General features: G+C 32.3%; 3 protein-coding genes across 3 annotated transcripts in view; all 3 read right to left on the bottom strand.

Moving 5' to 3' along the window:
* The window catches only part of creb3l2 (cAMP responsive element binding protein 3-like 2), a 28,652-nt gene extending 24,364 nt beyond the window's left edge, over positions 1-4,288 (bottom strand). The window contains exon 1 of the mRNA XM_073838213.1: positions 3,951-4,288. Within this exon, the coding sequence (XP_073694314.1) occupies positions 3,951-4,046 (96 nt within the window). The 5' untranslated portion in view covers positions 4,047-4,288. The remainder of the gene's footprint in view (positions 1-3,950) is intronic.
* A 626-nt stretch (positions 4,289-4,914) lies between these two features.
* ssbp1 (single-stranded DNA binding protein 1) lies at positions 4,915-8,292 on the bottom strand. The gene is made up of 7 exons (XM_073838648.1): positions 8,248-8,292; positions 7,746-7,819; positions 7,607-7,664; positions 7,383-7,523; positions 5,595-5,682; positions 5,419-5,507; positions 4,915-5,313 (listed from the first exon to the last, which is right to left on the bottom strand). Exons 2-7 carry the CDS (start codon positions 7,767-7,769, stop codon positions 5,273-5,275), a joined length of 441 nt encoding a protein of 146 aa, XP_073694749.1. The 5' UTR covers positions 7,770-7,819; positions 8,248-8,292; the 3' UTR covers positions 4,915-5,272.
* A 1,141-nt stretch (positions 8,293-9,433) lies between these two features.
* c4h12orf56 (chromosome 4 C12orf56 homolog) lies at positions 9,434-25,044 on the bottom strand. Its single transcript, XM_073838421.1, has 13 exons — positions 24,670-25,044; positions 22,544-22,721; positions 19,274-19,328; positions 14,501-14,831; positions 14,221-14,309; positions 13,983-14,127; positions 13,805-13,893; positions 12,229-12,318; positions 12,051-12,147; positions 11,800-11,874; positions 10,451-10,528; positions 10,182-10,360; positions 9,434-10,108 (listed from the first exon to the last, which is right to left on the bottom strand). The coding sequence occupies exons 1-13, from the start codon at positions 24,922-24,924 to the stop codon at positions 9,994-9,996; spliced, it is 1,776 nt and encodes a 591-aa protein (XP_073694522.1). The 5' UTR covers positions 24,925-25,044; the 3' UTR covers positions 9,434-9,993.
* Positions 25,045-26,327: the final 1,283 nt, after the last annotated feature.

The following is a 26,327-nucleotide window of genomic DNA, read 5'->3' as shown; positions in this document are numbered from 1 at the left end:
CATATACAAGTCAAACTTAATTAAAATGTAGCTGAAATGAAGTTTTTTATATTTTTAGTAATGCTGTCAAATCAATTAATCACGATTAATCGCATCCAAAAGTAAAAGTTTGGTTGTTTTTTAGATAATACGTGTGTGTACTGTGTATATTTATATGTATATATTTAAGAAATATTTACATGTATAAATAAATTCATTTTCATTCATATATATGATTTGTATTATATATATGCATATAAATATATATCACAAATAATTCTGAAATATATACATGTATGTGTGTGTATTTATATATACATTAAAAAATATATACACAGTACATACACATATTATGTAAATACAAACTTTTATTTTGAATGCGTTAATCGTGATTAATCACATTTAATCTATTTGACAGCACAAATTTTTAGATTAACTTTTATTTCGGATTTATAATTTATAAATATTTTTTTATACAATTTATTATTTGTTATTATAAGTTATGAAATAAAAGGTTTTATATTTTATTTCAGTTAACATTTATTTTAAGTATTATTTTTATGCTTTTATTTCGGATATTTTATTTGAAGCAACAAAAATAATTTTTATGCTTTTCATTTTAGTTTCAATTATCGATTGCTATATTAAGCCTGTTTAAAAACTATTGGCTTTAAATGTAGAAATGTAAAAATATTTTTATAATTTGTATAATGATTTTTATACTATTTATATATATTTATATATATATATATATATATATATATATATATATATATATATATATATATATACACACACACACATATATACACACACACACATATATATATATATATAGAGAGAGAGAGAGAGAGAGAGAGAGAGAGAGAGAGAAAGAGAGAGAGAGCCTATGTGTGTGTAAAATATAGAATATTTATTTAATCTCAATTTTAAGTTTTGAAATTTTATTTCAGTTTATTTATTTATTTTATTTCAGTTTTATTTAATTTATTTTTAGTAACAAAACTTAAAAATATATATTTCTCAGGCTTTTTTATTTTAGTTTTAGTTAACTATACTTTTTATATTTATATATTTGATATATATTTGATATTTTATTTTTATTTTTATAATTAATATTTATTTGTCAAAAATGTATTGTTTGTAGATAATTTTGGCAATGTTCTGTGAAAAACAGAGGTGCATAAACTCAATGAGGCTTAAAATCAATCAATTCAAGAAAAAAAAGAAATAAAATTTGTAGGCAAACTGAAAGAAAACAACTTGATAAGAAAGATATCGAAGATATTTAATAATACAATTAGACATTTATTTTCAAAAATCCCAAAAAAGTGCAAAAACCGTCCATTTTTGAGAAGTTGTTACACCAAGTGTGAGCAGAATCAGTAAGCTTTAGTCCAATGTGATAACATTAACTAGCATTTTCAGGAAAAAGAAAGTCATCTCTGGGTCAAAATGACCCGAACTCATTATAAAAGCTAGAAAAAATAATAATAACCAGTGTAGCAGCAATAGACCCAGCTGATTCATTTCTATGAATGTTCTTCCTGTGCAACCGTACTTCCCTAAACAACGATCCTGTCATTGACCCGAATGCGTTATCGGCTGATCATCAAACCATCAGCTGAGACAAAAGAGACCATCTGATAAAGAAGATATGCAAATAACCAATGCACTACTACAGCTGAAGGCTTACGACTGAAGTACAAACAGGTTAGTGCACAAACGCATGCCTTTCCTCATATTTGCTTGGGTTTCTGCAATGAGCCGGCAAAGTACATCTGGTCGCCACAAGGCCCCGGTCTGCAAGAGATAATGTGCTTTCCAGACTAATCGTGCCGCTGTGATTATCAGCACTAAGAAATGCTGACCATGCTCCCCTAAGCATCCCCTTAACCCCCCCTTCTGATGTGAGGAACGAGTCTTGGGTTATTTTTACCATTTTAAATCACCTGAAATATGACTTTAGGGCAAAGAGTATGTGGCAAAAAGCCTGTTATACAGGAAGGTACGAACATATACACACCCTCTATACAAGTTCTTCCCAATAGAAAGTTAACAATGAACGACATAATCGCAACTATCAGTTACGGAAGACAATTGCTAGGCCTATTAAATCATAAAAGGGCATGTTTGCATTCCTCAAACAAATAAGATTTGGCTTTCCAGATGTACTACCAGCAAAAACAGTTTTTCACTGATATTTTGCACAGTTTGGCTTTTCATAATATGTTGATTCAGAATAGTGGACATAAAACATTTAAAATATACTTTATTTTGATGCAATTTATCTATCTATATAATACAGAAAATGTGTGTAAAATATAGAATTTTATTTAATTATTGAATCTCCATTTTAAGTTATGAAAGGAGTTTTTTATATTTTATTTCAGTTTAATTTAATTTATTTTTTAGTAACAAAACTTAAAAAAATTATGCTTTTAATTTTTGATTCAGTTTTAGTTACTTTTTTACATTTGATATTTTTAGTGAAAATGCATTATTTGTAAATAATTTTGCCAATGTTGAGATATACAAACTCAATGAGGCTTAAAATCAATCAATTCGAGAAGGAGGAAATACAGTTTGTGTGCTAACTGAAAGAAAACAAGTTAATAAAACATTTAAAATACACTTTAATTTGATGCAACTGATCTATTTGCATTAGTAGATTTCAATTACAAACCAGAAATCTTCACTTCAGCTGCATATTTAATTAGATTATGCCTCATTTGCAATAATGCAATACCAAAAAAATGTTGCATTTCTTAATGCAATCAATTAAATAGCAAAAATAAAGATATATATATTGGTCAAATCAAATCAAATATACCCTTATTCACCAGGAATGCTTTAAATTTCGAACTTAAACTCAATTTTGAAAGTCAACCGGCACGCAGTGACAACGCAGCTGAATCATAATGCAGAAGGAAGCAGCTCAGATGCAACGTGCAAAACGATAACAGACGTATGCAACAGCCTGAACCAAGCTATATTCTCCCAGGCTGAGAACAGTTTGCATTGTTGTGTGGAATTCCATGTCAACAGACCCTGGGGAGTGAAAGTAAAAGTGAGGAGAACCGGCACATACAGACCCATGAGGTGGGGGAGCGTGTATGCGTTTGGAGGGGGCCCTTAAACAAAGACCCCGTTCTGTTCTAAAGGTGAAGGAGAATATGAACCGTTCACAACCTTCACAAAGCACATATAGTTCTCCTGGAAGTGTACGTTACCGCCCGGGTTATGAATCCCAGACACACTCAACTGCTGCACCAGCTTTGATGCTGTCTGGAAAGTCGTTACGTGCTGTGTCTGGTCTTCTAATTGGGATGTCGGCACACATCTGGAATTAACTTTCGATGTGCATGAGGATCATAAATTTGAGCAGTCAACATGAAAGCATACAAATGTGTTCTTGTATTGGTATAAATGCATGCATGCCACTTCAGAAGTGCTGCCTTTGTAATGTAAAAAAAAAGTGATGTGAGCAAAATTACACTTTCCCTGAAGCATTTATATGTACATTTTTAAAAAAGTACATGGATATTTTAATCCAGCAACTACCCAACTGTGAACCCCCTAATTAGTCAGCAAGAGGCCCCTTTGAGCAGAAGTTGGAACACAAACCTATTATTACATAACCTGCTGCCACTCAAGTCTTTGAGCACTATATTCTGACTTTATCCATATGGGCTAAACTTATCTGCATGCATGAGGATGACTGCACCATCTGAACTTTATCCCTTGGAGCCAAGTGGAACCCCATGGCAGACTCATATAGAGTAATCTGACAGCGAATGAATCTCTGTGAACGATCAAGTCAAATAAAAGCTTTTATATGACTAAATCTAGCAAATGATTAGATCTCGAGGCATTTAAATGCATTCGGGATGATTTGACACTAGTTGCAACATATCAAAACAAAGATGGCAATGGTGCCACGACATTATTTTAAGAAGATTCCTACTTACAGTGCTGTATAAAATGTCGTTTTCACCGGGTTCGGACAATTCGCTGAGATTTTTGTCCCATTGTAAAAACGTTTCCCCGCTATCCATTATTTCCATGCCTCGATCTGCGTCTGTAGTAACGTTAAATCGTCACGCAAGGCGTCGCTTCAACGACTCCACAAACGACTGATGGTCAGTTTATCCTTCAAATTACCCCTTAGATCTCGATTCGGAGTGAATTTTGAGCTGTCAGTGCAAAGTTAGGCATAAGTTGAGCGTCTGTCGCCTGTGTTGTCGGAACTTTCCTCTCAGCTTCCTTGAGAAATGTCGCCCCTCCGCAGGCGAGCAGGAATTCGGGGCGGGGAAATGATGGGAGTTGCAAAATTTGTTTACAAAGCACTGCTGGTGGACTTTTAACGTTTCAGGAAATGTTTCAGATGTTCCCAAACAAATATTAGTACATTCGCGTTTAAAGGAGTTTATATTTTGTTACTCTGTTTGTAAACAAGGCTTTAATTTGCTTTAAAACGCTTAACTTTTCCATCTAACGCCCCGCCCTTGAATTCCTCGCTTCGACCAATCAGAATAGCTGTTACGTTTAAAGCTCACAAAATTATGGAAGACGGACAACCCGTCTGACCAATAGGAAGCCGCTATTGAATGATTGACGTGAAGCTACTCCAATTAAACGTGACTCCGCATAATCTTTTAACAAACCGTGTAAAGCCAAGAATACCAAACTGTGCACCGCCCCAGTAGATTTTTACTCTGGTTAAACACCATGAAAATGTGAACACACTTTAATTTATAAATGCATTTAAGACAGTTTTAGTATATTCTTAGTATAAACAGATGGAGATGGACGCGACTGAAAAACAAAAGGAAGAAATGAAACTACCCTTCTCTCAGTTTCAAAATCTAACTCTTGGAAAGTTTCTGAAACCAGGTGTTTTACAAGTCTTGTATATTTTAAGTTCGCAACAAGTACTGACAAACTACTATGTTTATTTATAACCATTGGTATGGCATTACAACAAACTGGAAGTGATTAGGTTAGACATAACTTCAAATATGAAGTTTTAAGGTTCAAAAAATGAAATTTAGCATTTCTTTTCATACAAAGAGAGTCCAATCCAGTGGGTGGCTAATGAAAGTTTGTTTCAATGTCAAAGTGCTTTCTTTCAGCGCCCTCTGTCGGAAATAAGACAGCATGACACAATCAAACAAACATGATTTCTTATGTCCATGTACACAAATGATATTCAGAGTTTAATGTCAGTGAGTAGAGTAACACTATATAAAACAGCTTCTTTTGGTTCCTAAAGTCCAAGAAGGCGTCTTCATTACTGGTCTCGCAGATTTTCACTTAAAAACACAATATTATCTGTGGAGAGATAAAGACAGATGATTTTTGGTAAACTTTATTATTAATGCAAAAGCAAAACATTTAACTTATGTTATTATAAGTGAAGAAGCATCAAAGTCTGACCTGCGATAATGGTTGTTGCCTGTCGCCTGACGTTGTTTTTATCCGTGTACTCGCCATAGTCAAGCTTGCCTTCAACAAGAATCCGAGATCTGAAAATAAGGTTAATTCTGGGTTAACAACAGTATGCTTTATTTTGATATCTATAAGTAGGCTCCAGAAACAAATATTGAACACACCCCTTCTTTACATACTGATACGCCACATCTCTGAGGCCGGGTTTGAATACTGAAATTCTGTGCCACGTTGTTTTCTGGCTGACATCTCCTGCAAAATAAATAAATAAAACACATTTATAGTTTAGAAACATCACTGAATAAGAAAAAAAAAAAATGTTGACAACATATCTGCAACATGAAGACAATTTTTTGTAAAAATAAAATAAATAAATAAATAAAATAAATAATTTCTGCAAAAGCATATCTGAAAACCTGGAAATAATTCATTTGTCCACCACATATTTTAACTATATCTCTTTGTTTAATGAAAAAAAATAATGTATCATATTTTCAGAGAGTACACAGATATGATTTTATTATTATTATTTTTTATTTATCCAGGAAAGAAACATAGGAAAATACAATAAAAAAGTAACCACAAAAATAACATTATTAATTATATAACAATATTTAGACAGTTAAAACATCTATTTTTTACACCCTTTTCAAGGATAAATCTAAATAAAAAATTTGTATATGGAAAATATTAATAATACTCTAATAAAACATAAAAAAGTAAAAATATATGAAAAATCCATATTATTAGTAGTACTAATAATAAGTATATATATATTAGTGGTGGGCCGTTATCGGCGTTAACGTGCTGCGTTAACGTGAGACTCATATCGCGCGATAAAAAAAATATCGCCGTTAATCTATTCTCAAAGTTGGGTTGGGAGCTGGGTCTAAACTACCTAAGCTGTGATGACCTTCACCTTGATAGTTTAGCGCGGATGACGTATATCTAGTTGAATTGCACTGTAGGGGGCGAGAACGAGTCTTCAACTTCTGTGAAATTACCACATCAAATGAGACGCGCAGACATGGATGCAGTTATGAAGCCGCTTCAGGGCAGGTGCGTTGCTAGACCCTTTTTACTGGGGCACGTGCCCCAGTGAAAATCTGCTGTGCCCCAGTAAAATCTCAAGTTTGAGTTATAATTTACTTTGATAATCCCGAAATAAAGACATTAAACTATATGCAACAACTGAATTGACGCTTCTAAAAGCAACGCAGTTTATTGGAAGATGCACGCAGATAGGCTATCCATACCCGCGCGCCTGTGTATTTTACGGGAACGCGCACGTCGTACAGCCTTTTGCGCAGAAGTACTTGGTTACACAAGTTTGTATAGTTAATTGTGTTGTAAATGCAATTGTCAAGCAGTTTGTAATGCATTTTGGAAACAGGAGATGAGCGCCTGGTCTAATGCGCCACCTGGCCTGAGAAACCCGTTCTCAAAGACTTACTTTTAGTCATTATTTGGGTAGCACACATATTCTGAATGCCTTCAGAAGAATTCAAATTAGCCATTTTAATCTAGATTAATCTAGATTAATTTCAAGATTTAATCTAGATTAATCTAGATTAAAAAATTAATCTATGCCCACCACTAATATATATATATATATATATATATATATATATATATATATATATATATATATATATATATATAAATACACTCACATGCATTGATATATTTAAGAAAAATGTTATGTTTATATATTAAATATAATTATATCATATACATTATATAAATATATACATGTAAATACATCTAAATATTTTCAAAATATATACTGTATGTGTGTGTCTTTATATATACACATAATAAATACACAGTACACACACACATATATTATATAACAGCACTAATATATATAATCCAATACAACAGGTGAGCTTCTCCATTACAAAAATATGACTGGACCGGAGTAGTACACTGACTGATATGTAACCTCTCACCTGTACTTGTTGGTTCTCCCTCCGCTGACCGCCACATCTCATTTGTTGCCATTGAGAAGATGGTGACAGGGTTTCTGCCCTCTACCTGTCTCATGACAGGGTCCTGGCCCACTCGACCAAGAAGCTGCACCTTATTAATAGCTGTCAAGAGACAAAGCAATGATAAATTACATTTTTTAATAACAACAAAAAAGCAGTGTATATAGTAAGTGACAGATACTCACATCTCTCCAAGATCAGACTTGTATCTGTAGCCCTGTGTCGGACGAACTGTTTCAGAATCTGTCAGGACAGAATAAACACAGTCAGCCTTTAATTATTGTAATGAGCAAACATGAACACTAATGCATGTTGTTTTGTTACCTGTGCGGAAGCATTTCTCAACATCCTCTCTACTTCTGTGGATGATGCTAAGATGTCTGCTGTCAGGTCATTCACTAAACGAGAGGGAAATTGCCTTATCAGAGAAATATCGGTACAATATAAAATGAATAAGTTAATAATCAACTATAAAGACCGGAATGCCGTGATGTAGTTTAAGGTAAAAACATGTTAACATCTCAAAATGAACTTTTTTCAATAGATGATGCAATGTTATTATCTCACGTTCATGTATAGCTATTTAGTGTTCATTCAAGTGTCATATTTTAAACTAATTATTTAAGATTTGTTCTGTATCTATTTACAGCAAATCCAGTGATGGGACACATGTTAATCTCCCGCCATTCACTTAACGTTACATCAACTAGTCACGTTTAGAAGACACATGTAATAGTGACTGTGCGCTTTATACCGACGATTTATAATCTGTTTTATTTATGACAGTTTATTTGAAAGACAAATGCAAATATAAACTTCGACTTACAAGTTCAGAAGATCTTGATGCTCAATAACCCCACGCTGTTTCCGGTACGCTTGGAAAAAGCCCCCAGTAGCAACAAAAACGACCAAACTTCCGTTCCCGCTTTTTTGTTAGGATTCAAATCTTTTTTTTAAATTAACAATATGAAAAGAACAATAACATGTGGGGGAATACAGTAAAAAAAAAAAAAAAAAATTAAATAAATAAATAAACATTAAATGATTATTATAATTACAGTTACATTTTACGTCGTGCTGTGAATGTGGTATTTTCTCATCATATTCTTTCTGTACTCTTATCATATTCAGAAAATAGCGATTTTATTGCCCCAGACCCAGATTTTCAATAAAATTTTTTGGAAAATGCATAATAAAAATATGAATTAATACATATTTAAAATTCGGATCTAAACAAAGGGGGAAATAAAGACAAACCGCTAAATGCATTGTGTTAATAATAATTTATATAATAACCAACTTATTGTTTGTTGGATTGGACTTTGGAATAACTCCTATCATATTCATACAATAGCGATTTTAGTGCCCCAGACCCAGATTTTCAATAAAAAAAAAAACATTTAAAAATCCATAATAAAAATATTATTTAATAAATATGTGAAATTCGGACCTACACAAAGAGGGAGATAAAGACAAACCACTAAATGTATTGTTTAAAACACACACACACACACACACACACACACACACACACACACACACACACACACACACACACACACACACACACACACACACACACACACACACACACACACACACAATAACTCTTTGCATTATGAGAGCAGGAACAGATGTATAAAATAAATGTACAAAATCAATTAATTAAATTAAAGGTCTTGGGTTTTCTTTGTAAATCATATTTGCCTATTATTAGGTGTTATTGCATTTTTTATTTTTCATAACCTTAATGGCTTTTGCATGAGAAGAAAACTCACCGTGACACAAAAAACTTATATAAATACATAGAAACAGATATAAATGTAACTTAACATTTTTTGTAATTGTGTCAATTTATGCAAAACAAAATATATTTATTATTCACAAAATGCTTTTTATATGTGCACTGCAAATGCTGCATTTATCAACACTTACAGTTTATTTATTGTATATACAAAAACACCCATTCAACAATTAGGTTTATAAAAATGACACACAAAAAGACACAAATGTTTATTTAAAATATTTGTATTTTAATTTGAGGCTTTGAGGTACACATAGAGTTCCTGAAAATCAGTACAGTCTTATAGAGAATAAGTGCATCCAAACAAAAACCAACCAAAATAAACAAGTGCATCTGTATCAGTGCCTTAAGTTACAGTGAATGTAATAAATAAGAAGAACATAGTCATGTCATAATACTGTAATCAGTTTTATATCACGGAGGGACCTGCCAAACCTGAATTTGTTCATTGAAAAGTGCATATTATGTTCATTATTTTATAAACAGCATCATATATTAAATATTCTGTGATGTTCGTGTGCTCTGCATTGACCTTTCATCAAATTATATTAATATTTTACACATTACAGTGATGATAATCCTGAGTGTAGACAAAGGCGGTATGCTAAACAGAGTAAACTGTTTAACACACAGTAAGACACAATACAAGACTTCAGATAAGAATTCAATCTTAAAGTGCAGTATGTTCATTCAAAGGCATATTTCCATGTTTGTCTGCAGGAATAAGAAACTCAATCCCAGAGAAACAGAAAGAAAAAGACCAAGGGCTCAGGGTTTCTGCAGAACGAGACTGAGGAGCTGGGAAAGAAGGCGCTGGGCAGGTTGACTAATGGGGTAGTGATGAGGCAGTTTGTCCTCCAGCCCAGACATCTTCACATAGTACCTATAAAACCGAGGATATTATAATAAAACATATGACAGCTGATATGAAAATATCTCAGTAGCTAATGAAGTACCTGAACTCCTCCTTGAATCCTGTCCTAAGGTACTTGCTCAAATATGCGCTGTGCTGCAGACAGGCTACCAAAACACAACACCGCTGGTACAGGAGAACCGCCTGAGACGGGCTGAGCGGATACTGAAGACCTGAGAGAACCAGAACCACCTGCTGGGCCTGATATCCGACAAACGGGAGCTAGGAAAGAGAAAACAGATTCAGTCTGATATGAAAGCCAATCATGTGGGTTCATGCACATATGCATGAAAACGAAATGAATATACTTACTAAGAATGGATGTGGTTTAAGTAAGCGAAACACCCAGCTGATGGTGAGGAAATGTCCCAGAGTAGGTGTGCGACTAGCCTTTGAACCACAAATTAGACGGGTAAAGCTGATCAGTGCTATTGTATATACATTACCAGTCAAAAGTTTTTGAACAGGAAGATTTTACTGTTTTAATCTCACCAAGCCTGCATTTATTTCATCCGAAATACAGCAAAACAGTAAAATATTTTTACTACTTAAAATAACTGTTTTTTAAATATTTTTATATTTTAAAATGTAATTTATTCCTTTGATTTCAACTTCAATTTTTAGCATCATTACTCCAGTCGCATCATTCTATCATTCTAATATTCTGATTTGCTGCTCAAAAACTGTATTTTTGTCAGTTTTTTTGTGGTGAATAGAAATCTTTTGTAACATTATAAATGTCTTTATTATCACTTTTGATCAATTTCAAGCACCCTTGATAAATAAATGTATATTATATTATATTAAGCTTTTGAATTGCATAGTGTATAATGTTACAAAATCTTTTTATTTCAGATAAATGCTGATCTTTGGATCTTTCTATTCATCAAAGAATCCAGAAAAAATGTACTCAACTGTTTCTTGAACAGCAAATCAGCATATTGGAATGATTTCTGAGGGATCATGTGACCCTGAAGACTGGAGTAATGATGCTGAAAATGTAGCTTTGAAATCACAGAAATAAATTACATTTTAAAATATATTCAAATAAAAAGCAGTTATTTTAAATAGTAAAAATATTTAAACATTTTACTGTTTTTGTTGTGCTTTGGAGTTGATAAATGCAGGCTTGGAGAGCAGAAGAGACTTTTTTAAAAATCCTACTGTTTAAAAACTTTTGACTGGTAGTGTATGTGTATAGATGTGACCCTGGCCCACAAAACCAGCCATAATTAAGATTTATACATCGTTTGAAAGCTAAATAAATAAGCTTTCTATTGATGGTTGGTTTAGGATGGTTTGTTAGGATAGGACAATATTTGACTGAGATACAACTATTTGAAAATCTGGGTGCAATAAAAAACAAAATATTGAGAAAATTGCCTTTAAAGTTGACCAAATTAAGTTCTTAGCCATGCATATTACTAATTAAATAATATGTTTTGATATATTTACAGAAGGAAGTTTACAAAATATCTTGACTTAATATCCTAATGTTTTTAGGCATAAAAAAAAATGTATAATTTGGACCCAGACAATGTATTGTTGGGTATTGCTACAAATATAGTCGTGCTACTTAAGACTGGTTTTGTGGTCCAGAGTCACACACACACACACACACACACACACACACACATATCTATAGAGATAATGTTACTCACTTCCTGACAGAGCACAACCACCTCAAAGAGCAATGCCGATGCCGCATCCAAATAGTCCGCCTGCAGACGCTGCAGCTGTGACACACAAAAACACTTCATTATCATAAATTAAACTTAATTTTCATAAAGTAATTGATCACAAACAAGACATGAATGGAGAAAAATAAAAGAAAAAAGACCTTATTTGATCTTTTCCTTACACCTAGGAAGTGATTTTATTTTATTTTTCCATTATGGACTATCTTTTATACCTTATTAACTGTAGATTTGGAGCCGTTGGTAGCGTCTGACAGCTGAAGATCTGGATCACACACTAAAGCCAGCAGCATGTTCTCCGTAAGTGCTCCCCTGCGTCAAACAGCAAGCATTTCTCATTGAAATAAGGTGTAATGAATGCACTAGTATCATTGCAGAGGTAGAATCACTCACTGTTTGGCCGTCAGCATGCCGAGCCTCGCCGGTTCGATCTCTGTTTCCCTGAACATCAGGCTTAATATCTGAACCACCAGAGTGCAAAGCCTGCAGGACAGAGAGACAGTTTTCTGAATGTCCTCAGACAGAAAACCTACAGCAATGATCATGAAAATGTACTCAGTATACTCTTACAAAGTTGTAGAACTTGGACAGTTTAGTTTGTTATGAGACTAAAATGTCTGTTTATCGGGTCATGATTATAACATTTCGTGATTTTCTTGTCATAATTATACCAACTATAACATTATTTAAAGGTTACAAAAACGTTTCTTACAACATTCTACTTACTTCATTTTCAAAATATAACATTATCTGAACGTTTTGTTTATTTTTAATATTCTAAGAACGTCCAGTGTGATTCTTCTTGTGATTAAAACATTATGTGACTAAAACATTTCTTAACCGTTCTACAAATTTTTATTTTTACCCAAAAATAACGTTATTTGAATGTTTATTTTTTAATATTCTAAGAATGTTAAATGTCTAGTTTTCTTGTTGGGGTTAAAACATTATTTAAAGGTTACAAAAAGTGTCTTACAACATTCTACTAACTTTATTTTTACCCAAATTCTTATTCGATCTACTAAATTTTATTTACCCAAAATATAATGCAACTTGAACGTTTGTTTGTAATATTCTAAGAGCATTAAAAAGTCCAGTTATCATTGTGATTGGATCGTTATTTAAATTGTGACAAAAACATTTTTTTAAATGTTCAAATAGTGTTATATTTTGGTTCTACAAAAATTGTAGTTTATTTGTAATATTCTAAGAACATTAGAATGTCCAGTTTTCTTTTTGTAATAAAAGGTTCCAAAAACATTTCTTACAATGTTCTTATTTGAACTTTTTTTTTTAATTTTTTTAATATATTCTAAGAATGTTAGAAAACATTCTGAGATCAACATTTTTGAAATTTTTGGAATGTTTATTCAAATATTTTTGTAACATTTAACATTTATAACATTCTAAATCATGACAAGAAAACCGGAGATGTTAAAGTTATTAGAATATTAAAAGTACATTTTATTTACTCAGTATATAAAGCTATTGTAATGCTTATTTGTAATATTCTAAGAACAATAAAATCTCCTGTTTTCTTTTTGTGATTATATCAAGACATAAAGTTTAAATATTAAATATAAACCCAAAATATAGTTATAATATATAGTTATAAGAACATTAAAATGTCAGTGATTAGATCTTTATTTAAAGGTGACTAAAACATTTCTTAAACCTTCAAATAATGTTTTATTTTGTTTAAAATGTAGTAAAACGTTTACAGTTAACATTCTACGAACATTCAAATATCCAGTTTCATGGAACGTTCCAAAAATGTTGATCTCAGAATGTTTTCTCTCAACGTTAAAGTCATAAGAACATTCCATAAATATTACTTTAAGAACTTTTTGTAACTTAAATTTTTTTTATTTAGTGAAAGTTGTTAGACTGTTTCCTGTCAGCTAGGTATCTCATGCATAAATGAAATGTGCATGATTTGCATGTCTAATTTTCTTATTTCAAGGCTTACAGAAGTCTGTCAGCTGTGTAAACTCCTTCTTGGCCGCCCTGAGAGCTTTCAGCCAGCGTTTTCACCAAAAAAGGGTAAAGGTCTGGTGACTGAAGAGCAAAAAAGAAAGATTTCATGAGGGAATTTTCATTTTTGGATGAAGAGTGCATGCATTTGAATAAGCACAGCTGTATCTTACCCTCCAGAAGAGTTTTTTGATGGTGGGGTTGCGGTACGTGGCCGTGTGCAGCTCCTGCAGGAGTAAATACAGACTCTCCAGACCGATGTTCTCCAGCAGCAGCTCTCCGCTCAACTGGCTGAACAAGTGACACGTCCGTTCCCAGCTGGAAACACATTAGCAGACAGTTTCAAAGCCTGTGCATTTAACACAGTCCACACAGATACATGCAAGATGTTTAGGCAGAAAGTCACAGTACCTGGTTTTGTGATATTTCTGTTTCTGAGGAGAAGAGGAGGACATGCCACATCTCTTTCTGTACACTGGGTCCAGCATCAAAGTTGATCGCTACAAAAAAACAACAGTTTTAACCTTTATACCACTGCAATGCCTTGCAAAAAAGTCAAGTGTTATACGTTAAGTCTGTAACTTACAATATGCAACAAATGCATTTACTTTCTGTGTAAAATGGTCAAATACAAAATTAACATTGACTGTTAAACACAAAGCAAGCGGAAAGTGACTCCACAAACACTTACTATAATGTAGCTGCTCCAGGAGCTCTGTAGGTGAAGGTATATTCGTGATGATGGAGAAACAGCATAAAGATGCAACTCTTCCTCTTTCTCCTCCTCCTGCTTCTCTGTTGTTGTTGTTGTTGTTGTCTTCATCAGTGTTGTTGGGACTGAAGCGCTGCGAATCTCTCGCTGCTGGTCATTGGTGATGCTGGGCAGAGGAGCTGAGCTGGAGCTGGAGGAGTGAGCGGGAGACGCATTGAACACAGCCAGACGCAAAACATCCGGGTTCGGACAGGAAGCTGAACGTCTCTTCGGAATAACGCTGCTTTCTTCTTCTTCCAGCCCGCCATCACTATAACAGACAAAGATATATATGTTTTTAAGGCAAGTCAAATATGTCAAGGTGATTTAACATCTTAAAGGCACAGTTCACTTTAAAAAATAATTTCTGTCATCATTTAACCACCCTTCAGTTATTCCAAACCTGTAAGAAAAAAAAAGTAAAAAAAAAAAAAAAACTAAACTAAAATTATTATTATGATGATGTCTATGATTATTATTCTTATTGTATTTTATTTTATTTTATATTATTAATAATTTTCATTTTATATTAAAAAGTAAACAAACTGTTTTGTCTTTAAATATTAATATTACATTATTAGTATTATCAATAATAATCATTCATATTAAATTAATAGTATTATTAAAATTTTAAACGTTATGACATAGAAAGCAGGGTTATTATAGATAATTAAAACTAAAATCATGAAGAAAAATGTTACTTGAAATAAAATTAAAATGAAATGTATAAAAACAGAAACTAATTATAATATATATTACCTATAATTAAGTAAAGTAAAATAAATTACATTTAATTTAATTAAAAAAATAAAATGTGTCTTACATGTTCAAGGTCTCAATCTTAAGGTTTTACATTTTAGAAAATTATTTTTCTTGTTATGATCAAACAAAAATACAAAAACAGAACAAAAACAGTAAATATATAAAAAATATAATAATATTTATAATAATATCTAATAATAATACTCAGTGTTATTTTAATATTATTGAGATATTTTTCATTAATATTTTGAATTTGTTTTTATTTTTACAGTTAATTTTGGATACATTTTTAGTAATTTTGCTGTGTTTTTGTTGTTTCTATTAATTTAAGTGTTTTTTGTAATATATATATATATATATATATATATATATATATATATTGCTAATTATTATTTCATCATAAAGATGAAATGTTAAATGTTACTTAAAATGTTGAAATGTACTTTTATTTCAACTAGTTGCCAAGAAAACATTCCTCATTTTCATTTAGTTCAATTTTACATGTTAAAATAAAACTAAAACTAAAATAAAAATTAATAAAAATTATATAGACATATTAAAAAATTAATAAAAAATTACAAAAACATCAACAAAATTACTAAAACTTTCACTAAAATTTAAATGAAAATGGAAAGTATAAAAATAAAAACGAATTCAAAATATTAATTAAAAATTATATAACATAAAATAATAATATAAATGATATAAATAATATAATAATATAAAATATTTATTTTAAAATAAAAAAATATATATATTTTTTATATTAAGATGGCCTCATATGTGGCCTCAAACTCGCAAGGTTTCATAGTATTGTAGAAAATGACTGTCATGATCAAAGAAAAATACTTCAAGGGCTAACTTTCTAATAAAATGATCTAAGATAGATCTATGTATAATGCAAACAGATCCCTTGAAAGAGCTCCTGTGAGCTGTATAATTAAATAGGGCCTTTGATTAAGCATAATAGCAACTTCATATTGCAAAACATTTCCATGAGGAGGCGCTCAAGAGCAACATGTTCATAGAACTTCATTTGGATGCCAGACAAGGTCGTTCAGGCCCTTCATCAAAATCATCCTCCCATTTCAATCTCCTCTAATAAGATTTAGGATAAAGAAAAAACTTTCCATACGTCTCAACCTTCCACAATTTCCAGTGGAAAATGCCCACAAACTTTTTTTTCACTGCATTGACCTACTTTTCCTTCTCGTGCTGAAGTCTGAAAAACGCTTAAAGACAGCTGGTTTCTGTACAACCGCACACCGCCGATTCAATAAAGCCTTCAATTGATAGTTAAACTGTGGAAAAGCTGGTTTTAAATAACGTTTAAAGCACTTCCCGTGTGGTTTACTCCTCAATGGCGAGCGCTCACAAATATGTGCTAAACGTGAACTAATGGTGTCCCTCGGGGTCGGGTTCGACTCGCAGCTCCTCTATAAACATTACAGCGCTACTGAGAGCAATCACACGTTCACACTGTTCTCAGAACAGTCTCAGATAGGTCTGGCTGGCATCTCTCGCACAAACACGCGTCGTTAGGAACGTCAGTGCCGTGTTTTGTAGAGACAAACAGGGTCTTTTAATTGGACATTTATTGCTCGGCGGTTTCCGTTTCATCTTGTGCCCTGGCAACAGCGTGAATGACGCCAGTCCTCCTCCTCTGCTCACCACCGTAAAGTCATGGACTGTCAACAAAACTGTAAAATGCATGACAGCATATCGTGTTTTTCAGCATTCAGATTTTCCAGGTTTCATTATGAATATCAGTGCTGTTATTAAAAATGTATCAATTGAAATTAAGCTGAAAAAAAAATAACCTTGAATATTAAATACAGACAAACTAAATGGAAATTTAGAAATAAGTAATTCAGAAATAGAAGTTTAACAGGTTAAGGTAATAAAATTATAAAGTGAAAACTAAAACTGAAATAAAAATACATTAAAATTATTTAGAAATGTAAAAAAATAATAAAATTACAAAAGTGTGTACCAAAATTATTAAAAACATGAATACAAATTATATTGACATTAAAACAATCAAACACAGAACAAAATTACTAAAGCTTTAACTAAAATGAAAATGAAAATGGAATGTATAAAAACATGAACTAATTTAAACTATTAACAAAAACTATAATATATTACCTATAATAATATAGTTATAAAGGAAAGTAAAATAAATGTAAAATTAAATTAAATTAAATAAAAAATTAAATTAAATGTAACTACACTAAACTACAACTAAATTAAAAAACCTGTCACTTTAAAATAAAATGAATTTAAAATTAAATTTAATTAAATTAATTAAATATAAAAAAATGTAACTACAGTAAGCTAAAACTAAATCCATAAAAACGGTTGTCACTTTAAAATAAAATAAAATAAATTTAAAAGTAAACTAAAAAATTAAATTAAATGTAACTACAGTAAACTAACTTATTATTATTTTAATATAATATTTAATAATAATTTAATATACTTATAATTAAATCAATTTTAGTATTTACACATATTTATTTTTATTATTTTAATATATTTCATAATCTAATATATTTTTATTATTATGATTTTTTATGTCTAAAGTCATAATTATACATAAAAAATATAAAATAAATGTAAAATAGTTTGCCATTAACTATTATTAACTTTTCGTATTCATATTTTAATAAATAAATAATTAATTATTCATATATATATATATATATATATATATATATATATAATTAATGCAATTTTTTATATGATTTTCCCATATTTTATTATTTTAATATATAATATAAATAAATTATATAATATAATATACTTTTTTATTATTAAATTAAATTAAATGTAAAAAAAATGCAGTTTTTTACTAATATTTTGAATTTGTTTGTAGTTTTACAAACAAAGATAAAGTTATAGTAATTTTGCGCATTTTTAAAAATATGTGTATATAGTTTTTATTAATTATTATTTCAGTTTTAGTTTTAGTTATTTTAGTACATCAACCTGAAAATTAGAAGTGCTGAAATAAAAACAGTTTAAAGTGTTTTTTTTAAACATTTTAATTCATTTCAGTTAAAGTTTATTTTATTTTATATACAATTTAATTTTAAATTCATTTTCATTTCAAAGTGACAAAGGTTTTTATAGATTTAGTTTTAGTTTACTGTAGTTACATTTAATTTAATTTTATTTAATTTTAAAATGACATAGGTTTTTATGTATTTAGTTTTAGTTTACTGTAATAAGCCTTATAATACTAAAATGGTTAAAAAGTAATTATTTGACCTTAAAATCAACATGAAACCACATACAAAACACTTAACATACTGCGAGTGGTTTCTAATTTTCAAGATGCGTCTTTCATTTATCTGCGTTCATTAAACATGCATATGTAACACGACCTCTCTCCTCTCCTCATTTCCTCTTCAGATGCTCACATTGCACTGTTTCAGAGTGCAACAACTTACTGGAAATAGGATTTTAATAAAATAATATATAAAAAGTCAACTTTCATCCATTCAATTAATGTGTCTTTTGCATGTCACTGGATAAAACTGCAAGACATGTTTTTTGTGATGCTGATGCATGTTAAACAATTCATCCTGATCACTTTTAAACCTTTAAATCAACTACATATCACCTACAGCATTACTGATATCTAATAACACAGAGCAGAACTTAATCAATTTAGTTTCTACGCAACGAAGCACAACACAAACGCGTCCCGTGAGATACAGAGCAGTGGGACTCAGAATATCTCTGCATTTATTATCACACAGGTTTGTTTAATATGATCGCTATAGCTGGAGTTGCTAAGCAAATGCCTCTTGGTTGTGAGCATTGTAGAGTCAGAGGCAGTAAAAGCTGCGAGGTGGAGATAAAACGCAGTGAATGGCTCATTGTGACGCTCACGGCGGTTCTGTTGGGTGAAGGTGAGGCTGTTAAAAACTGAGAGGGCTTTACCTCATTGAGATTCTCCAGCTCGAGGACTCAGACGACAGGAGAACCGGACTCACGCCTGCAGGATCATAAAACACAATTATTACTTTTTAATTTTGACACTTAGGAAGTGGAGATGCATTTGGTGGATGCTTTAATTCAAAGTGACTTTTATTGCATTCAAGGTGCACATCTACAGGTCCAAAAAATTAGCATATTGTGATAAAGTTCATTATTTTCTGTAATGTACTGATAAACATTAGACTTTCATATATTTTAGATTCATTACACACAACTGAAGTAGTTCAAGCCTTTTATTGTTTTAATATTGATGATTTTGGCATACAGCTCATGAAAACCCAAAATTCCTATCTCAAAAAATTAGCATATTTCATCCGACCAATAAAAGAAAAGTGTTTTTAATACAAAAAAAGTCAACCTTCAAATAATTATGTTCAGTTATGCACTCAATACTTGGTCGGGAATCCTTTTGCAGAAATGACTGCTTCAATGCGGCGTGGCATGGAGGCAATCAGCCTGTGGCACTGCTGAGGTGTTATGGAGGCCCAGGATGCTTCGATAGCGGCCTTAAGCTCATCCAGAGTGTTGGGTCTTGCGTCTCTCAACTTTCTCTTCACAATATCCCACAGATTCTCTATGGGGTTCAGGTCAGGAGGGTTGGCAGGCCAATTGAGCACAGTAATACCATGGTCAGTAAACCATTTACCAGTGGTTTTGGCACTGTGAGCAGGTGCCAGGTCGTGCTGAAAAATGAAATCTTCATCTCCATAAAGCTTTTCAGCAGATGGAAGCATGAAGTGCTCCAAAATCTCCTGATAGCTAGCTGCATTGACCCTGCCCTTGATAAAACACAGTGGACCAACACCAGCAGCTGACATGGCACCCCAGACCATCACTGACTGTGGGTACTTGACACTGGACCCCAGTCTTCCTCCAGACTCTGGCACCTTGATTTCCGAATGACATGCAAAATTTGCTTTCATCCGAAAAAAGTACTTTGGACCACTGAGCAACAGTCCAGTGCTGCTTCTCTGTAGCCCAGGTCAGGCGCTTCTGCCGCTGTTTCTGCTTCAAAAGTGGCTTGACCTGGGGAATGCGGCACCTGTAGCCCATTTCCTGCACACGCCTGTACACGGTGGCTCTGGATGTTTCTACTCCAGACTCAGTCCACTGCTTCCGCAGGTCCCCCAAGGTCTGGAATCGGTCCTTCTCCACAATCTTCCTCAGGGTCCGGTCACCTCTTCTCGTTGTGCAGCGTTTTCTGCCACACTTTTTCCTTCCCACAGACTTCCCACTGAGGTGCCTTGATGCAGCACTCTGGGAACAGCCTATTCGTTCAGAAATTTCTTTCTGTGTCTTACCCTCTTGCTTGAGGGTGTCAATGATGGCCTTCTGGACAGCAGTCAGGTCGGCAGTCTTACCCATGATTGCGGTTTTGAGTAATGAACCAGGCTGGGAGTTTTTAAAAGCCTCAGGAATCTTTTGCAGGTGTTTAGAGTTAATTAGTTGATTCAGATGATTAGGTTAATGGCTCGTTTAGAGAACCTTTTCATGATATGCTAACTTTTTGAGATAGGAATTTTGGGTTTTCATGAGCTGTATGCCAAAATCATCAATATTAAAACAATAAAAGGCTTGAACTACTTCAGTTGTGTGTAATGAATCTAAAATATATGAAAGTCTAATGTTTATCAGTACATTACAGAAAATAATGAACTTTATCACAATATGCTAATTTTTTGAGAAGGACCTGTACATTTTATCCGTTCTTGCTTTCTGTTGGAATCAAACCCATGACTTTGGTGTTGCTCTACTCTTTGAGCTACAAGAAATCATTCATAATGTTGTTTCAATCTAGCCTGAATTTTAAAACGTCAATGTCACATTATTTTTGTGTCCATAATTGAAATTTATACAGACAATTACTTGAATATACCACTTTGTTGATAAATATTTGATAAATTTTGATATTTTTAGAAAGCAAAAACATGTATAGGTGTTGTAACTGCGATTTAAGTCTTCTTAAAAATAAAAAAATATTCTAAATTATATTTTTTAAAAACTACTTGGAGTTTAGCATAGTATTTTAGTATTATTTAATAAATATTATATATATATATATATATATATATATATATATATATATATATATATTATAAATTACATATATATATAGTTATTATTAATATTATTTACACATTTAATTATTTTAATATATTTTAATAATCATTTAATATACGTATTAAATTACTTTGAATTAATTAATTGTTATAATAAATTGTTATAATTATTATTATTAAAAGATACACATATTTTATTATTTTAATGAAATAAATCAAATAAATGTTTGTTCATTCTTAAAAATAAAAAGTTTGGCATTAACCATTATTAACTTTTCATATTATCATTTTAATGAATAAATAATTTATTTTATAACAATATATAATTAATAACATATTGCATAATTTTACATAATTTTCCTAAATGTTATGATTTTAATATAATATCTAATAATCTAATATTTTCTAATATTAGGATTTCTTTTATTTCAAATGTCATCCAAGTAAAAACAAACAAACAAATAAAATTAAATTCAACTTCAAACTTTTTTACTTTTACTTACTTTTTACATTATCACTTTTTTAAGTTTGTCATTGTGTACATTTAGCATATTTTCAACTAATTTGCCATCATTTTGTGAGTGTTTGTCTGTGTTGTCTGTTTAAAGGTTGAGAATCTGTGTATTTTAATTGCAAATCAGAAACCCAAACAAAGTAAAAATCACGAAAAAACTGTCACTGACGTGCTACGGTTACGCAACAAATTCCTCAATGAGTAAATCCTCTCTATTCAGATGAACTCAAATGAAGGAGAAATGCAAGTGTCCTTGTGCAACCGCTCTTCACAGATAACCTGCTGTTTATCCTGCTCTGTTTAAGCAGCTTTCCTGCACCGCCGTACAGTAAATCGCAATGAAAAGGTGTCTCTTAACAGTTAAGATGAGCACAAAACTCACAGCTGACACATGCATGTCAATGTGGGTTAGACGGTTGTCATTGCTGCTGCTTCATCCAGTCATCTGAAAGAGCTCATGGATTAACACACATACTGTACCTGCTGTGCAGATTACAGCTTTACATCACACTGTCCAGGAAACATGGACTCAATCCTGGGCCTCTAATAATAGTCAGCGGTTATGCAGTCATGCTTGTGAACACTTAATTAATTCCTGATGAATTATTAATTCTTGATTGAATTAAACAGCTGTTTTACCCTCCAGAGAATGCCGGGCACTCGAGTTGCGTCCTCGTGATGGAAATAATGGCTTATCCTGACTGGATCCTTTGGGTCCTGTGCTCTTTTTCCCAGGATTCTTTGCGGTGTGAACAACACGGATGTGCAGCGAGCGCTCACGATCCTGTCCACTGAGGAAATCAGGCAAATCATTGATCTGTGAGGAGAGACAACGATTTGTATGCTTACAGTCCTTAATAATGACCAAGTTACATTAGTGTAAGCCCCTTGAAGTAGGAATGAATGAGTGTTTAATAACATCTAATCAACAGCAATCAATTAGAATCTATAATATGTACATTTATATATCAAATATGCATATTGTATTTCTAAAAAAAAAAAATGCATTTGCACCTATATGACAGATTAATTGCTTTTCCTTTGTTATTCTGACATTCAGTCGTCAGTCTTTTCCATTCCATGACTCATGCTTTGAGCTGTACGTACATGAGCTTACCAAACCAACCGACTTTAAGCAGTTTAACGTGACAGGATAAGCAAACGTCCTCGCTATAATTAGCATTGTCTTAGAAGACAGTCGTGCTTTATTTGACATTTGGAACACAGTGGCGCGTGGTGTATGATTTTAAAATGAACAGTAAATAAGTAAATAAATAAAGAATATCTAAATAAATAACAGGTAATTATGTGGAATTACTAGAGCAACACAGTGAGGAAAAGAGAATATTAAATGTAATAAATGTAGATAAATAAGTGTGTGAAATCTCTTGCCATGTGAAACGCTTCCCACATTTTTTGAATCATTATCTTCCAAGATTTTCCAGTAATTTGTGATGACTGAAAGAGGAGATTGCTTTCACAAAGAGTAATTTCTAACCCAAAAATATTATGATATTAAACATGATATTTCCAGGTTTTCCAGGAACTTGTGAATCCTGTACAGAAAAGCATGGCTAAGTTAAACTATGACAGGCTTTTTGAACACTAAGATTTTTAATGTTTTTCAAAGTCTCTTCTGCTCACCAAGCCTGCATTTATTTTATTAAAAGTACAAAAAAAAGTTAAATATTTTTACTATTTAAAATAACTGCTTTCTATCTGAATATATTTTAAAATGTAATTTATTCCTGTGATCAAAGCTGCATTTTCAGCCTTCAGTGTCACATGATCCTTCGGAAATCATTCTTATAATAAAATCTGAACTTTCTATTTATCAAAGACACCTGAAAAAAATCTACTCAGCTGTTTTCAACATAATAATAATAAATGATTTTTGAGCAGTAAATCAAAATAAAATAAGGATTTATGAACGATCGTGTGACACTGAGGACTGGAGTAATGATGCTAAAAATTCAGCTTTAAAATCACAGGAATAAATTTTAAAATATATCCAAATAGAAAACACGTAGGCTATTATAAATAGTACAAATATTTTAAAATTGTAAAATTGTTAATTGGTGAGCAGAAGAGACTTCTTAAAAAAACATTAAAAATCTTACTGTTCAAAAACGTTTCACGTTTGAATGGTAGTGTATATGCAATCAAAGAAGTCAGCAAAATTACAAATTAATTATTATTGAGCAAATATGAAAATAGAGTGCTAATGTAGTTTCTATTGATGTGTACTGTACAGTAAATTGCATTGCATTGTACTCTTATTTTACTATATTGTGTTGTATTGTACTGTATTGTACTCTTGTGTTGTTTTAGTAAAGAACGATTTCATAACTGGTTAACGTTGTCTCAACGTTAATAGAACGTTTGTTCAGTTAGCGCCTCTTTAATAACATTTTTAGAATGTTTGCACAAAACATATTGATACATTGTAAATTGAATGTTTCCCTGAAAGATTCTAGTTGGACGTTCTAATAACGTTTTACAAGTTACAAGTTTCAGACAACAGTCCTATGAAGTTTTCAAAATGATAAAATGGAATGTTTATAATTTTTGAAACATTCAAAAACTGGACACTTTCATAAATAACCTTTTCATAACTTAACGGGAACGTTAGGCAAGCGTAGAAACGCGTGAAACATATTTTTGTTAGCTGGGTTAATCAATAGCTACATTCAACGGTATCCCATTGTAAATAAACAACATAAATAAACAACATTTATTTTTGTGTTTATATGTTGTTCTCTCACCAGCTCGATGCTCTTGATGTGTCTGAAGCTGAGCGCCTCTCGCAGCGCCCGCGGGTGATACTCGCTCAGATAGACGCGCTCATCGCTCAAGATCACATGCATGAAAACCTTCTTCACCGAACACGAAACCACCACACACGGCTCGTAGAACCGAATCCGCTCGTACACATCCCGACTAGTGTTCCTCTTGAGGAAAGTGTCCAGTTTGCTGTTGTTCTTGCGGAGCAGCAGCCCGTCCGCGCTTGTTCTGGCCATGGGAATGTCACCTTTAACACCACCCTACCTTCCATATCCCGCGTATTCTGTCATATTAAATATTATACAGAAGTCATTTTACGTTCACTGAATCCCTGCGGTGTCGGTTGTACGGTGTTTTATCGCCCTCTATGCAGTTTAACTCATGTCAATGGGAGCGGAGCGCCGTTCTCATTGCGCATGCGCAGCCGCCCTTATAAATAGTGCAGCATGGCTTGGCTCTTTGTTATGAAGAGTATACAGCATGTGGGAATAACAAAAGATAGGTTGTAAACGTAAAATACAAATATATATAAAATGGACAAAATAAGACATAGCCAACATGTAATACAGCGTGGAAGTCGTAAGGAATAATTTTACGATTTTTTTTTATGTTTTTTTTTTGTTGTTGTTGTGAAGTGCCCTTGCATTTTTAAAATTACTTTATAGTCCCATTAGGCCTATGTATTGTATAACAATGTTTATTATTGTATTTTGCTTTGAGGAGGAAAGGTTACGGATTCATGTAAGAGATTTATGTTTTATAATTGAAGGGCATGCTGAAAGATCGTGGAACAATCGCTCCATCTTGTGGACGTAAAGATAAATTAGTTTTATTTGAGCTGATGCTTCTACTTCTTATTGATGTGAAGTGCTAGTTAACCTGGGAGCAATTAACTAAAGTGCTAGACATTATGCCTCTCATTATTACAGCATTCTCATGCATAATTTAACGTGTAAAACGCCACTGCCCTTATATGGAGTCTATAACAACAGCCATTTTAAACAGAACGATTTTATTACATGACTATTAATCAGGTACTGTAAATACTAAAAGTGATCTGCCGTTCAGAGCAACAAAATTAATAGATCAGCATCTGTAAAGCCCAGTCATTCAATCATCACTAAATTTACTGTTATTCATCTATTACCTTAAATGTTTTCTTCATCTTTTTCATTGTGTCCTATTCACCTTTTTATTTCCGAAGAGTGGGCGCGGCCGTTTTGTAAATTTGATGGGTCTGGCTTCCGGTCTCATACACATCCGGCTCGTTTTGCTGTTTGATATTGCAAATTGGTATGTGTTACCATATTATTTTAACATGTTATCTTAATTATAAGCAAACTGGTTTGTAGTGCAAACAGTTTTACCGTTTACTGCACGTTTGTTATTCTTCTCCTTATTTCCGGAGTGTTTTCACAATGCGTTATCATTCGGCCATATTGGCAGCACTTAACATAAACAATGCCACTGAACCAAACGAAACTGGCAAATTTAGCTGATTACTGCTGCTGAAAATGATCAGTTATTGTCAGGTTTTGGGCTGTACTAATCGGTCAGACCTGGAAAAACAGTTGGAGTACTATAGCCTGCTAAAAGTTATAACAAATCAAGGAGAAGAGAGCAAAAAACAGTCTGAGGA

The sequence above is a fragment of the Garra rufa genome, chromosome 4 (assembly GCF_049309525.1).
Source record: "Garra rufa chromosome 4, GarRuf1.0, whole genome shotgun sequence".
Classification (NCBI taxonomy): domain Eukaryota; kingdom Metazoa; phylum Chordata; class Actinopteri; order Cypriniformes; family Cyprinidae; genus Garra; species Garra rufa.
Note: the sequence above shows the minus strand (reverse complement) of the source record. Positions and strands in the feature narration are given on the sequence as shown.

Coding starts and splice junctions, on each gene's coding strand:
- ssbp1 (XM_073838648.1), bottom strand. CDS start 7,769: ATGTTGAGAAATGCTTCCGCACAG. Junction 7,665..7,745: donor TGAGAAATGCTTCCGCACAG/GTAACAAAACAA, acceptor CTGTCCTGACAG/ATTCTGAAACAGTTCGTCCG. Junction 5,508..5,594: donor TATCAGTATGTAAAGAAGGG/GTGTGTTCAATA, acceptor CCTTATTTTCAG/ATCTCGGATTCTTGTTGAAG.
- c4h12orf56 (XM_073838421.1), bottom strand. CDS start 24,924: ATGGCCAGAACAAGCGCGGACGGGCTGCTGCTCCGCAAGAACAACAGC. Junction 19,329..22,543: donor TGCCCGGCATTCTCTGGAGG/GTAAAACAGCTG, acceptor ATGATCCTGCAG/GCGTGAGTCCGGTTCTCCTG. Junction 12,148..12,228: donor GGCATGCTGACGGCCAAACA/GTGAGTGATTCT, acceptor TGTTTGACGCAG/GGGAGCACTTACGGAGAACA.